Below are 14,846 nucleotides of genomic sequence, written 5' to 3' on the forward strand. Positions count from 1 at the left end.
TTAATTTTATTATGTATTTTTAGCGCTGGTAGCCCAGGTTTGACAGATGCGACCTACAATCGCGTTGAGATTAATTAGCCGGGTGACGATGTCAGTAGAAGAAGCTAAGAGCGCTGCGGCGTTGCAAGCGGTAGTGAATCACGTAAAGAACGGCCAAGTCGTTGGAGTCGGCAGCGGATCGACGGTCGTCCACGCCGTGCGACACCTGGCAGAGTCAGGGCTTGATGTCATTTGCGTTCCTTCGTCTTTTCAGGTTAGGTTAGCTTAGGCAGATTTTGTACTTTTTAATCACCGGTTTATGTGTGTTTTTTGGAAATATTGAAAAAAATATATTTTTCGGTTTTGCAGTAGAGTTCGTGTAAATGAGACGCTTTGTGAATCTGTCTTGTATATGCTTATTATTAACAGCTACTTAATAGTGATGCGATATCTTATTGTTTTATTTATATTATTCAAGGCGAGGCAGCTCATTCTCCAGCATGGCCTAAAACTAGGAGATTTGGAAAGAAATCCGATCATAGATATCGCTATCGACGGAGCGGACGAGGCGGACGATCAATTGACTCTTATCAAAGGTGGCGGAGGATGTCTCCTACAAGAGAAGATAGTTGTTTCCTGCGCTACCGAGTTTGTCGTCATCGCCGACTACACTAAAGACTCGAAGCGACTGGGCGAACAATACATTAAGGGCATTCCAATCGAGGTCGTGCCGATGGCTTACGTTCCTATTAAGAATGTCATCGAGAAGGAGTTTGGCGGTGAGGCGGTTCTGCGAATGGCCGTCGCTAAGGCCGGACCTTGCATCACTGACAATGGAAATTTCCTATTGGACTGGAAGTTTATCAAGGAAACCACGTTTGACTGGGCTGCCGTACATCAAAAGATAAAATTGATTCCAGGTGTCGTCGAGACTGGACTGTTCGTCGCCATGGCTAGCAAAGCGTACTTTGGACAGGCCGACGGCACAGTGAAGGAAAGAATGTATTAAAATCCTATAAAAAATAGAATTAGAAACAATATACAATTGTAAAGGTGTCTTTATTTTTGAATGATATTTTTGTATGTACATATAAGCGTAAGAGTGAGTCGACGTATTATTTTGTCAAGATAAATTTATGCTATTATTTGTGTGCACACGTCGGCTTCTAAAATGACTTACTATTTTGTTAACGGTTAAAACTAAAAGTTTTATATTATATTTTTTTGAATAAAACCTACAAACTCAAAAATAAATTTAATAATCTTTGTAAATTGGTATATTACAAAATAATACAATTGTATTTGTTTTTAATTTAAGACTAAATGAGATAGTTTTGAAAAAATTATGTTATATATCAATATTTTGATTAATAATTAATTTTAAATTGAGTTATTTTACTAAAAAATATATATATATATTTGGATGAATGAAAGATTATTAATATAATAAATACATACATTAAGATGTTTGCTATAAATATTATATACAGCCTTGGGCATAATAATGGGGCATCACAGTAAATGTTTTTATGTGCACATAAAATTAAATATTTGCTTTCAGATAATTACTTATTACTTCTGTAATATAACGAAATTATGCAAAATGTATCGGAAATTTCCTGAGCTATTATTTATTTAGTTAAACTTCAAATATATTTTAGTTTACAATTTATTGATAATTAGGAATAAAGAGATATTATGGAGAGTGAACTTTTTTAAAACTTGGATCTTTGTTTTTTAAAAATATTTATTCATTTTTGAAATTAATAATAAAAAGAAATAATAACACTTCAGTTAGCTGAAAATTGTTGTTTTTATCATTTTCTGTGGCACATTAGTTTTGCGTATTGGAAAATAATATGCATTGTTTTTAGAAAAAATGCTTGATTCATTGTATATCTGTATAATAATTTAAGTAAATATGTTTTTTGTACGTCATAAAAGTTTACTGTAAAAATCAATTAGTTAAAAAAAGAATAATTTATGGGCATTGATTTTAATAAACAAAATAGTACTATTAAATTATTTATTACAAAAAGTTAAAACTAAATGATTATTAGTAAAAAAATAGAAAGTCAAATTCTTAACATCAAATAACGCATATATACGTTTTCGTGTATTATTTTATATGTGCTCAGTTATCAATATACACAATATTTGTTAGGTAAGCAAAGTTAGTCGTCATTGTATAATGTATAAAGAAGTGAAGTAAGGTAATTATATTATCATATATTTTTTATATTCGCGGATGATACAGCAATCCTGACAGTGGGAAAAGAAATAGCGAATACTACCGAAAAACTTCATTAAACCGCTGATAGGATCTCTAATCAATAAGTTAAAGTAAAATGTAGAAAGCTATATATTATGGGAAGAAATTCCAAACTAACAATCAAGATATACAACCAAATCCTGAAATCATTTTGGGTTAAAATGATTAAAAAGTTTTAAAATAAAGTGCTACGAAACATTGTGAATGCTCCATGGTATGTTCTCGATAGAGATATACATCGTTACCTAGGTATCGAAGACGCCGCCAGTGCTATAAAACGTTTTGCTGCTAAAGATGAAATGAGGCTCCAACAGCACGTCAACATCGAGGCAAGCAAATTCCTGAATGTGGACAATTTGAAAAGACGGCTGAAGAAGATGAAGTCCTTAGAATTAGCCTAGTTATCATTGATGAAACTCATTTACTATTAGTGCTTGTTTAGTGTAGAACAGAAAGCTTTTGAGCGCTAATGGGTGAACATAGTGGTTAAAAACATAAATTATTAAACATAGAGTAAAATTAATTTTTGGTCATAAACAAGCTCAGTTTTAATATATATAAAAAAATATATGTTTTTTAATTTTAGAGTTCTTAAAAATATCAGATTTATTAGAAATAGAAAGTTTTGCTTTTACTATGCATTATTTTTTAATTTAGTGCTGCCATTATATTTTTAGTCTGTAAGCTACATAGCCGTTAGAAATTCTGTTAAGGCCAAGGTGTCACTTTTTGCAACTAACCTAGAAAAGTCGAAAAAATATAAACTTTAAAAATGTCGAAAATGGCAGCGCGGATGAAATTGATGAAGAGTATGACGGAAAAAGTAGATCACAGTTCTCCAATGAGAACTAATATTCCTGCCGGATTAGCGACACCTGCGCCTCCTTTGGGTTCGCAGCTATCGACGGTAATTTCTAACCGCTTACCATTCAGTATTAAGAAATTACAGTTGTTTATTCTTATAGAGATCTATAAACATACCCGCATTTATCAAAGAATTTAATGAACGCACTGCCGAAATGAAGCAGGGTATTCCGATACCAGTCCGTGTCACATTAAATCCGGATCGCTCCCACAATCTAATCATGTTTAATCCTACGAATACTTACTATTTAAAACAAGCGGCCGGTATTCAAAGAGGTGCCATGGAACCAGGTAAATTTACATTCAATTATTTGTTTTTGTATTTTTTAATCTGTTGAGTTTAAATTGCGTCATTAGGTCGGGAAGTATCCGGTAAAACTACAATCAAGCATATTTATGAAATAGCTAAGATAAAATCTCAAGATCCTCCACTACGACACAAAACATTGCGAGAAATATGCATTCTGGTTTTAAGATCAGCTAGGACGCTTGGTATTCAAGTGGAGAGGAATCTAGACCCTGAGGTGCGTACAATTGATCTACATTGTCAAATACTGTCATACAAAATAGTATGTTTGAGGAGATTGTGTGTATTTGTGAGGGCAAGGAATTTTGGTTTGTGGTTAATAACCAGTATACACATTATTTAGATTAGCAGTTCCAAATTTGTCTTGTGAAACTTGAGGGTTCCACCAAAGAATTTTGGGGATCTACACAAAGTTCAGTAATATAATATACAAGGGAAGTAGAATTGTTTAAACTTCAATTCTGTCCACAAGTGCTGTTTAGTTACGTAATTGTGGTATTTCGTATTTTCTTATTGTTGATAAGGCTCTTTGTCCAAACGAGTTGTTATTTCCTTTTCTTAAGTTCGAAATTGTCGTCTAAATAACCTTAACGTTAACTGCGTAACTGGGTGGACATTGATTTTTAAAAATTAATTATTTTTAGTTTATTGGATACTATTTCAGAAGACTTACCGTAATAACAGTGATGTCAAATCAAGTAATTTTATTACATCATGATTGCTGAGTAACAATTTGAAACATGTGCTGCTTGTTCTCGTGTTCAAGAATCGTACAATGTTTCAAAATATGGAGCAAAAATATCTCGTTTTACGCATGATTTATATTATCACAGTGAATTGACTACTCACAAGTCAATAGTCAGTCGCTCTATGTCATCTGCTTGGACTGCAAATCCTTAAGTTGCGTTTTGGACAGCACAAGTAAAATAGCAAGAAAGGCAAAACATTCCAGCTAAATGTAATGCAATTATTTGGCGAGTGAGAGTATTATAAACCTTATCGTGTTTAGTCAGTAATACATTCTTAGAAAAACTAGTGTAGCTATGTATCACATATTATGAAATCGGTGATTATTTTTTAGTAGTTTCTCAAACAACTTTTAAAAATTAATTGTGCGGTGTAATAGTGTGTTTAATTTTTATTAATTTTATAGGAATATAGAAAATTTTTAGAAGAGAGGACTGCAGTGGAAGAGGAGCAGAGACAAGTATTGATGGAGAAAAAAGAAGCAAAAATGTTACGAATGTCATAAATTTGTATCGAAATTTTATATATGTTAGAAATAAAACAGTGTTTAGATGAAAATAAGTTTTATTTAAATTTTGATCACATTCTTTTTAGACATACATATAATTAATAAGCGTATATGTACTCACATAAGATTCAATTTTCAACTCTTGAAATATTTTTCCTATTTAGAATGGATGGATAATTTTAACATATATGTATGTACATACATACATATGTATATACATTTAATCATTTACAATATTTTAATAACTATGAAAACCAACAGCAGAAAAACGCTAACAACGTAATTTATATAAATTTAAACCAAAACGAAGCAAATTTTAGTAACCGACATATGCATAAAAGCTTTCAATAAACGTCGAAACTACAATACTGAAGAACGAATATTTGAAAGCGAAAAATTTAACATATAAACAATTGTATACTATGCATATAGCTGTTTTTGTATATACTATAATAATAAGCTCCATTACGCCAACTTGAGATATATGATATTTAAAAATTTAAAAAACATTTTAAGAGAAACTCAAATTAGGAACATCAATCTAGAAAATTAATTAACAAAATATAAAATATATAGTGATTTTAAGGTACACGCAACGTTTTCATATTACTCCATCGTGAGTAAAACCATCGCAAGCAAGCATTTACGCAACACACACTTTATTGTACTTGGACCCTGTAGAAGGTATTCTTTGAAAGTTTAAAAGACGTATAAAAAATAATGAACAACACAAAAATATTTTTTTTACATTTTTTCAATATTAAGTTAAAACATTTATATAAAAATATTTTTTTTTTACTAAATAGATATTTGGTAACATTCTTATATGGGAAAAATAATAAGAAATGTTTTCGTTTATTCGCACAAATAAAATGGTAACGTCAAAAAAATGTCAATGTAAAAAGCTTTAAAAATACATTTTTTCAACATTTAGGTGCCAGAATACTGATAAAAAAATAAACAAAGACAAAACATAGTCCTATCATTCGAGATTCGTTATCAGTTTTATGATATTTCGCGAGCAACACTCGTTTCATTATTTTATATCACAATTTCACCAGTCCTTTCGTTTCTATCACATCTCTTAAAAGCTACTCAATAAATACATCCGAAGGAACATTAACATGATGCTAAATTTCGAGTATTGTCTTCTAATATTTAATAAGTACAGTGTTTCAGATGAGTTGTATTTATGCTATTAATAATACTGAATATCTTATGTTAATAACAACAATGCTTATATCAATTCTACATCGATACGAACAAGGAGTAAACGAAAGCATCTAATCGGATAAAATCGGACAAGGACAACAATGATGATCGTGATTAATCTTTGGTACACCTTTTCTTAACTTCATCTTCTTTCAAATGAATACTGACGATTAGCTGCATGTACCCGCAATTGCACATCTCAGAGGAGTGCTTAAAATGTTTACTCTAATACCAGCTGTTGTAAGAGACGCTTCAGAATAAACTAAGAAAGAGCATGCACGTCGTAGTAATAGCGTCTGCGCATTTGTTGGTTACGTATCAGCTGAATTTGTGATTGTCACCGTATGACAAGCGAGACGGAGAAGTGGCAATGCTCATTTCTTGTATTATCGTAATTTGGTTTTGCATTGGAAACGAATCTATGTGCAAAACTTCCGGCAATTGAGTGACGCTGTCGATGGTGTAATTCGGTGTCACGGATGGAGATTCTTTTAATAATGTTGACGTCGTTAGTGGCACCCACACTGTGCCTCCTAACTCAGCTTCTATGCCTCCCTGAAGAAAAAAATATTATTAGTTATTTTATTTCAGTCATATTTTAATGCATTTACATAACTATCAAACAATATAAATGAAGTTCAATTATGCGTATTTTTAACTTGCACGATTTGCTACGAGTACTCTGAATTTCTACACATTTTAAACAAGCGACAATATATTCTTCATAATCGGTTTCCTAATAGTTATTTTGGACAACGAATAAGCTTGCCGGTTTCCAATTGCCTTTTAGATTGGATTTGGATAATCAATTATTTAGAGTACATAATAAAAATTATTTTATTTTAATAATTCATAAATAATAATAAATTAAGCTTCCTATATGATTCAAGTCCTGGCTTGGATAGACATATTTTACATGTACAGTTTTTCTTGGAGAAGAGATGTCCAATGTGTATATCCATAACAAAATAACTGGTTATATAAGAATGACTATTGGATGATAGGTATAAAGATAATTCTCCAGTACAACGGAAGGGCAAAAGAACAAGATAAAGAATAAGATAAAGGGACGATGAAAAAGCTACGGGACTATCGTTGAGCATATAATGTCTAGGGTTGGAGAAAAGTTTATTGCACTAAAACCTCACTTTCACAGATTGTTCTGTTGTAACTTTCTTAACACAAAATAACTAAAGGTTGAATTCTATAGAAATTTAATAATTATATGTATGAAGTAGGTAGTTTCGAAACATTGCAGCAAGCGACAGAATCTTTGCTCAATAAATGATAAATATTTAAGATTTTCATTTTGCGTTGTTAAAAAATGAATATGTAATCTAATTCTAGAAGTTAACATAGTTTTTTTTATAGTTATTTTATGTTTATGATTATTAAATTTATACACTTAAATCTGATTACTAATGTACTAAAAATGAACGCATATTTCACTAATAATACATAGGAAGTTTCCGATACCAGCATATAGATAAATAGTTTAACGATGACTAACCTGTATATCAGTTTCGAGTTTATCACCGACCATTATGCAATGTTTTGGTTCCACGCCCAGGTGTTGGCAAGCCTCTTGGAAAATTTTCTGATCGGGCTTCTCCCATGGCAAGTCACCCGATACGAGTATACAGTCAAAGTAACCGCTCAACTCCAGCCGGTCGACCTTTTCCCATTGGGCTCGTGACGGACCGTTCGTTATTAAACCGAGCAAATAGTGCTTCCTAAGATATTCGTTTTCGAAATAAAAACAAATCAAGATAAAGGTTCACAACATAAAACATTTTAGAAAATGATTATAAATGGATCACACGTTAATCGTCTGAAAGGAGAGCGTACAACGCGACTGGCCTTTTTTCAATAACACACGTCTAAAGCTAGTTGGAATAAAATGTTCGTTAAGTTATTGCATATATATTATTGCTTTAGTCATAATATATTTTGTATGAAGAGCGAGTAGCGACGGTAATTCATTCAACTCACCTAAGCGACGTAAGGAGGAACAATATCTCGGGGTTAATAGTCAGATAGTGATATCGCAGTTCTAGCCATTGCCAGTAGATATCATCTGAAAGAAAATGACGAACGTTAATAACGCATTGTAAACTGAATAATCATTTATCTAATCGAATATTTGACATTATACAAGTACGAAGGACAGATTCTAATCTAGACATGCGTGTGAAATAAAATTAAATAACGGCATAAGTTCAATTACGTATATTTTTATTATCTAAGATGATTTTTTTGATGGTTACGATTAAGAAATAATTAATAATGGGGGATGAAGTGAGATTCATTGCAAATATAATTGTAGTTGTTTAAAATTAAAACACCTTAAATTCTTTATGTTTAAGAATTTTATTGAAATTATTACTATTACATTATCACATTTACTTAATATTTAATCTTGCAATATGGATATGCATACTTTTTATTAAAAAAATATTAATCTATATTTTACATATAAACTTATTACAACATTTATTTATTATCTTTCCGTTTTAAATATATGGATAAATAAAAGTGACAGAATGCAACACATGGAACATTTCAAAAAATCTGCAGATAAAAGTCAACGCTCGAACACAGGTGAAGCTGAATGACGAATGATAGACAATTAACTAAGCGGTTGCTGTCTGTGATTGGCTTCTTAAGTTTGACGATTATTGTATTATAGTTTTTAACATTTGAACTAACAAATGTTCAGGAATATTTCTAAAATAAAAAGGAATTTATTGGGATTTTAATTTTAATGGTTATTAGAAAGTGTTTTAGCTTAAATTCTGAATAAAATAAATACACAACGCTGTAAATATATTTTATATTTGCATAAGACTCTCAATGAAAAGTTAAAATAAAAAATAATATCATGAACGATATACGTGACCAGGTTTGTCTCTAACTCTGTCTACGTTTATCTGTTCTAAACGTAGACGTTCGCTCCATAAGATAACGTCGATGAGGCGTTAACTTGGCGAAGCGTGCGAGTTATGCGAAAACCTTTTGCGATGCTATCGATAAGTCTTCAGTCGGTCTGTCAAAAGAAGACGGTGAAATTATTCAAATGATGCCATTCTCAACACTGATAATATAATAAGATAATCGAATGAGTCTGATATTTCAATACATTTTTGGTTGGTTGTAAATAGTATGACATACTTCCTAAATGACAATATTCTTCTCCTAAAGCCTCATTCCATAAATGAATGCGCCACAAATCGAGATCGTAATCCGGATTGTCTGGACACCTGCGAAAATTTCGTAGGAAAGTGGAGGCCACCGTCGCAGCGTCGTCTTTCAGCACACCGTATTGTTCACTTAAAATACTGACGATCTATCGTAAAAGTAAAAAAATACAGAAATACAAATATCAGTTTTTTAATATTTTTTCAAGATCATTTAAAACATATATTTACAATTTATAAATTATGATATTTACAATACATTTTTAGGAAATTTGGTTGAATAAGAGCAATATTGTCCTGTTAATACTTACATACCTATAACTTAAAAACACAGAAACAAAACATTTTCACAATTATAATATAAATTATATATGAGGGCGAGTCAAATAAAAGCCTTAAAGAAACACGGATCTATTGTTCTGTAAATTGGTAGCAGATATAGTTTAAAAATGAAGGCACACAAGGGAAACGGTGCGTTGTCATTAGTTTTTTAACCGCTTAACCCTTTGAACGGTATCGCCCTACATGTACGGTGTTCAGTCATCTTTAACTGTTTTGAAGTACCCTAGATAGTTATATTTACATATATAACTGAAAAATAGTAAATAAAAAAACATTATCTATACATACATATATTTAAAAAAATTTGATTTAATGTAAATGATTTTTATAGAAAATAATATCAACAAATCAGAGTATGAAATAAACAGAGCTGTGGAATCGATTCTGATTTTAACAATTTTAATAAGATTATTTTGCCAACATATAATTGACAGCAATGAAAACAATATCAACAGTTATCAAATTAAAAAAAAATAAAAGATTCTAAAAAATCATTAAGCAAAAAAATGCCATATCTACCTTATTCACTTTTATTGACTTATAATGATATCAGGCACATTCAGTGAGATACATTCCCTTTCGCTCGCTCGCATGTTAAGTGACGATTGAGTGATAAGTGGGCGTGCGGAACGCATGTAACGCACGTCCTTATCTCTCACTCACTCTTGTCACTAACACGCGAGCGAGCGAAAGGGAACGTATCTCACCGTACGACCCTGAATGATATATTTAAAAAAAAGATTAGGTACAAAAGGTAAATTTAATAAAAAAATATACAAAATATAAGTTACGTAAAATAACATATTTATATTAAATAAAACGATACATTAAAATAAATATAAATAACAAATTTAATAATTATATTCGCAAGATAAAGAGCTTTTTTCATTCCAGGTTGACTAATTCTAAATTTAATCTGTTTGTGATTTAAACTGAATTAGTACTAGCTTCTAATAAGTTAGGGTTTATGCAGTCAAATAATATATAAAAACTGCATACAATAAATTAACGAAATTTAATAATATAAGTGTTAAAATAAATTATTAAAACACTAACACAAAAAAGTAGTAAAATAAGTCAAATTAATTAAACGTTGTGAATCACTGATTTAAAAAATAATTTATAAATGATACATTAAATAATAAATAAATAACAGAAATAATTATGGACTCCCAGGTGTATACTAACAAATGTGTATAAATTAACTCACTAATCAAAGGGTTACGGGTGGTTCTCGCGCATGTGCGAGATTTTGCTTGGTGTTACACCGCAGGATCGCTTCTTTGCGAATTTCTCATATGACTCTTTAGATAAGTTTTTCCTTTGCATTTAGTAATATTTTATTATTGCGTATTTTGTTCATTCCTATTGTTATTATAATATAAAAAACTGGTTTGTTGATTATTATGCACAGCAAAAATTCCAAACAACAAAAATTCTGGTCATAGATAATCAATATACACATTTACTTAAGAATATACATACATTAAGAGTACGTGAATATATATAATATAAAAAAATGTCTGTATATATAATAGATGTTAATATGATTTAATTTAAAAATATTTTACAATTATATTAGTAATTTACATTGGTATGATACTTACATTTCCTATAATTATATAAATTTTTACTTAAAAACATTAAGCAATTGTAATTAAAAGTAAAATATATTTGATAAGCAAACAATCACCTATATTCAGAATTTTCGTGTGCGCAATAATCCAGTCACCTAAAAAACGCGTTTTTTTGAGTAAAGTACTAAACATTTTTTTGTCGTATATACATATATCTAAAAAAAGAGAAAAAATAATATCGGTTTTTTGAAATATATTACAGGCATGAAGTGGTTAATCAGTGAAATTCACTAGTGATGCACGTCTGCCACTCCAGCAACTGGATCAGAATGTTTTGAAATAGCGCGAAGGAAAATTGCCAAGTAACAGTGAATGAAATAGCTTAATTTCTAAAAGTGAGTCAGAAGTCAGCACACTATGTCTTCTTTCGGCGCTTTGAAGCAGATAATGATGCTACTGGGACACTATCAACACTAGCTGGAAGCTAAGAACGAATGAAGCCATATCTTCTTGCCAAAACTTCCTGATTCTACATATAACTCATCAGAAATTATCTTCGATCGGCACGACGTGTACTTCAGAGTATTTCTAGATATATTTAAGGTTTTCATTTGACTCATATATTTTGCGTTTTTTACTATGATTTGAATTAAATCAATATAAATAATAACATGAAGTTGCATATAAATAAACTAGACGTTTGAAATTTTTATCTATCAACTTAATATTATTATCAAATTACATGAACATGCAGGCGATGAATGAATACAAACTGTTGAAACGTTTCATATATTATATTAAATTTATTCATACATAAGTACAAAAGATTAAAGCGAAATAATACAATAAAAAATATTCATTTTATTTCTAATCTCCGAACAGTTTCTTGCCGAGCTCCATGAATCGGTGATTCCGGCACACCTTCAGAGCGTCGGCTTTCTTGAGCACGCTCGCGACTTCCGGACTGGCGTCGACCAAATGGCACAGGAAATCTTCGAACGCGAGTTTAACGTTGGGCGGCAGAGTGCCGATCTTGACTTTGCGCAGCGTCACCAAAATGCCTTCGGCCCAGCCGCTCTCGATGGCGAATTCGGATATCCAAGGAACGAGGGCCAGCACCGCGCTCATGGTCTGCATCCCCAAGAACCACAGCTCCATGATCTCCGCCCACTGCTCTTTGTACGTCATGGATACGACTAAAGCGGTCGGATCGTGAGAATCGTCGACGATGTAAGCCTCCCACAAAAATCTGATAGTCGATTGGATATATCTGCATATAGAAAAATCGTTCTTTTTGACTTTATTCGATTGCTGTTTGAGCAACAGCAAGCCTAATATGGCCAAGTGTCCGTTCAGAGTCAAGTTTTCAGGCGACGATTTCAATTCCGGTAGATTGTTGAATACGAACTTCATGAGCGTGTTGAAGAGGACGCTGTCTTCGACGTGTTTCGCTTCTAGGACGGTGAGATTCATGAATATGTTGCACAGACTGATGAGAGCCGCTCTCGAGTCTTTCATCTGTTCGACGAGCGCCGGGTCGAGCTCGGGCGCGGGTTGCGTTTTGACCTTGTTGCGCTCCGATTTAGGTACGAGTGGTTTTTTATAATGTACGACGTCCCAATGGTAAGCGACGCATTCGTATAGTACTTCGTCTTGTTTCGTGGATAGGAATACGGATCTGGCTCGGTCTTCGACGATCATGTGGCAGATGGCCGGTAACATGGATCGGAGAGTGTCGGCCTGTCCGACGACGGTCGCGCTGGAGCCCGAGTCGCCTTTCTTTTCGGTTAATTTTCTATTCCGGTAAGCGTAAAACGAATCGTTAGCTAGCGATAACATGTACGGCAATAAATTATAGATCTGCGGTCTCATGGCGGTGGTTTCGTGCGCCAACCACGCCGCCAAAACTCTGACCATCGCGCACGCGTACAGTTTTTCGATCTCGGGGAGTTTGTCTTTGTTGACGTCGTTGGATATTTTGGTGAGGACGGACATGACGGCGTTGAACGCTCCTTTGAAGCCGGTGTATACGGTCTGCTTCTCTTTCTGCTCTAGGTCGATGGAGTCGTTGGTTAAAAAGTTGACGGCTAGTTCTAACACTACGAAGCAGGCCGAGACGAGTTCGGCGTTGGCGAACGCCTGTTTAAAGCTCTTATCGTCTAGTTGCATTCTCACTTCGATAGAGCATAATTGGATGGTGAGTAAGAAGAATTTTCTAGCGTTGTTGTCGTCGTAGTTGAGCGTCCAGTCTATTCCGAGCAGTTCGACGGCGGCGGACAGTAGTTTTAGAGCCGGATCTCGTTGGCTTTTGCCAATTTTCGAGGTTAAAATGTCGACTAGGCCGTTGTGGAGGCTCAACGGCCAGACTTCGTCGGACGCCGAGTCGGCCACGGCTACTCGGTCGCATCCGTGGAGGAGGGAAGTCATGACGCCGGCGAGTTCGAACTTGCGTTCCGAATGATCCATCTCGAAGTCGAGCGATATTTTGTTGAGGAGAGAATGGAACGGCGCGACGGAGCCGCCCCAGGCCTTGTGAGAGTCGCCGGCTACGGTGGCGGCCAAGAGACCGAGGGCTTCGTCAGTCTGAAAGCTCTGCATAGCGTAGATCTCGGCCAATTTGGGTACGGCTCCGGCTTCTATGAGAGCATGTCTGCCGGTGGCGTTGGAGGCTATGCATTTGAGGCAAGAGTAGGCTTCGTTGACCAGCATTAGGTTGTCGTCAGATTCGTCCTCGTCGGACGTCCTGGCTATGTCCAAGAGGGACGGTATGACGGCCAGCATGTCCGGATGAGCCGTGAGTTCGGGATCCCGCGAGAAGCAAGATAGTATGGAGAGCGCCACCGATTTGTAGACGGTCGGGGGGCAATCTTCGGGGGCGTCTCCGCTCTTGAGCAGCTTCTCCAGGAAGCGGAAGCCGATGGCTTCGAACAAGGCCGTCTTGGACGCGGAGTCGCAGTCGGCTTTGACGATCTTGGCGACGGCGAAGAGGGCCGCGAATTTTTCGGTGTCGCTGTGCGACGCGAGCAGCATGGCGCGACACGCGGCGACGGGCGCGGGAAGCGCGGGCGCGGCTGCCATGGCGACGTCTGGCCGCCGACTGAACGGCGGCAGTCTCCAGCGCTATTTTTACTCCGCTCCAGAAAGGGGTGGGGGAGGCGCGAGGAGGAAACGGAACGGATCAGGGTTCGCGCTCACCTCGTCTTTGGCGCTGTCGTCGGCGCTCCTCGTCGCTATGAGCGTGTTGTCCAGGTCGAAGAAGATGGCCGCCCTGGGGCCCGTAGTTTCCGCGGGAGCCATGACGAGACCTCCGATCGCGCGCGTCGTCGATCGACGACTGGCGACTGGCGACTGGCGACCCGCGAGCTGCATCGGACGACCCAGCGAACGATCGATACCTTCGAATTTTTTCATTTTTTTCATTTTTTAAATCCAAACATTTTTCAACTGTTCGAAGAGAGCGGCGGGTAACAGGTTATAGGTCGTCGCGCTTTCGATTCGGACCGAAACGGGACGACCGGGAAGGACCGGGAAGGACCGATTTAAACTTCTCGGCGGGCGAGCGGAAAAGGGGCGGGGGTAGGACGTCACTCGTGGCGTTGATGTCATCGGGGTTTCCTCACGGTCGGTACTTTTCCACCAAATGAAGCTTCGAAACTCCTCTAAAATATGCGCATTCAATAATACTGTTTCGCTAAATCAGGGATTGTCAAACTGGGGCCATTCAGTAATATTCAATGCAAAAATCATTCATTCGCTATAATCATTCAATGAGACGCAATTAAATTGAATAAGATAGACCAGGGGCTGCCAAACTTCATGTCAGTGCGAGCCACATACAAGA

At 35.2% G+C, this 14,846-nt stretch overlaps 4 protein-coding genes across 4 annotated transcripts; 2 read left to right on the plus strand and 2 right to left on the minus strand.

Annotated features, from left to right (window-relative positions):
* The first annotated feature begins 44 nt into the window (after nucleotides 1-44).
* Nucleotides 45-1,233, plus strand: Rpi (Ribose-5-phosphate isomerase). The gene is made up of 2 exons (XM_088190187.1): nucleotides 45-253; nucleotides 458-1,233. The coding sequence occupies exons 1-2, from the start codon at nucleotides 47-49 to the stop codon at nucleotides 986-988; spliced, it is 738 nt and encodes a 245-aa protein (XP_088046313.1). The 5' UTR covers nucleotides 45-46; the 3' UTR covers nucleotides 989-1,233.
* Nucleotides 1,234-2,969: 1,736 nt separating this feature from the next.
* mRpL11 (mitochondrial ribosomal protein L11) lies at nucleotides 2,970-4,727 on the plus strand. The gene is made up of 4 exons (XM_088190188.1): nucleotides 2,970-3,158; nucleotides 3,217-3,406; nucleotides 3,473-3,639; nucleotides 4,576-4,727. The coding sequence occupies exons 1-4, from the start codon at nucleotides 3,024-3,026 to the stop codon at nucleotides 4,672-4,674; spliced, it is 591 nt and encodes a 196-aa protein (XP_088046314.1). The 5' UTR covers nucleotides 2,970-3,023; the 3' UTR covers nucleotides 4,675-4,727.
* On the minus strand, nucleotides 4,716-14,341 carry LOC148233023 (N-acylneuraminate-9-phosphatase). The gene is made up of 5 exons (XM_088190186.1): nucleotides 14,201-14,341; nucleotides 9,061-9,235; nucleotides 7,882-7,966; nucleotides 7,400-7,622; nucleotides 4,716-6,444 (listed from the first exon to the last, which is right to left on the minus strand). Exons 1-5 carry the CDS (start codon nucleotides 14,300-14,302, stop codon nucleotides 6,208-6,210), a joined length of 822 nt encoding a protein of 273 aa, XP_088046312.1. The 5' UTR covers nucleotides 14,303-14,341; the 3' UTR covers nucleotides 4,716-6,207.
* Neurochondrin (neurochondrin) lies at nucleotides 11,781-14,180 on the minus strand. The gene has a single exon (XM_088190185.1). It carries the CDS (start codon nucleotides 14,081-14,083, stop codon nucleotides 11,873-11,875), a length of 2,211 nt encoding a protein of 736 aa, XP_088046311.1. The 5' UTR covers nucleotides 14,084-14,180; the 3' UTR covers nucleotides 11,781-11,872.
* Nucleotides 14,342-14,846: the final 505 nt, after the last annotated feature.

Source organism: Plectrocnemia conspersa, unplaced genomic scaffold (assembly GCF_051122295.1).
Source record: "Plectrocnemia conspersa isolate PC_06_02 unplaced genomic scaffold, ASM5112229v1 ptg000008l, whole genome shotgun sequence".
Classification (NCBI taxonomy): domain Eukaryota; kingdom Metazoa; phylum Arthropoda; class Insecta; order Trichoptera; family Polycentropodidae; genus Plectrocnemia; species Plectrocnemia conspersa.

Bases quoted from the DNA above. Each gene is read 5' to 3' on its own strand.
- Neurochondrin (XM_088190185.1), bottom strand. From the start codon at position 14,083: ATGGCAGCCGCGCCCGCGCTTCCCGCGCCCGTCGCCGCGTGTCGCGCC.
- LOC148233023 (XM_088190186.1), bottom strand. From the start codon at position 14,302: ATGGCTCCCGCGGAAACTACGGGCCCCAGGGCGGCCATCTTCTTCGAC. The intron at 7,967-9,060 runs GTATGTCATACT...ATTTTCTTTCAG, and splicing joins AGAATATTGTCATTTAGGAA to ATGATATCTACTGGCAATGG. The intron at 6,445-7,399 runs GTTAGTCATCGT...TTTTTTCTTCAG, and splicing joins AACTCGAAACTGATATACAG to GGAGGCATAGAAGCTGAGTT.
- mRpL11 (XM_088190188.1), top strand. From the start codon at position 3,024: ATGTCGAAAATGGCAGCGCGGATGAAATTGATGAAGAGTATGACGGAA. The intron at 3,159-3,216 runs GTAATTTCTAAC...TTATTCTTATAG, and splicing joins TGGGTTCGCAGCTATCGACG to AGATCTATAAACATACCCGC. The intron at 3,640-4,575 runs GTGCGTACAATT...TTAATTTTATAG, and splicing joins AGAGGAATCTAGACCCTGAG to GAATATAGAAAATTTTTAGA.
- Rpi (XM_088190187.1), top strand. From the start codon at position 47: ATGCGACCTACAATCGCGTTGAGATTAATTAGCCGGGTGACGATGTCA. The intron at 254-457 runs GTTAGGTTAGCT...ATATTATTCAAG, and splicing joins GCGTTCCTTCGTCTTTTCAG to GCGAGGCAGCTCATTCTCCA.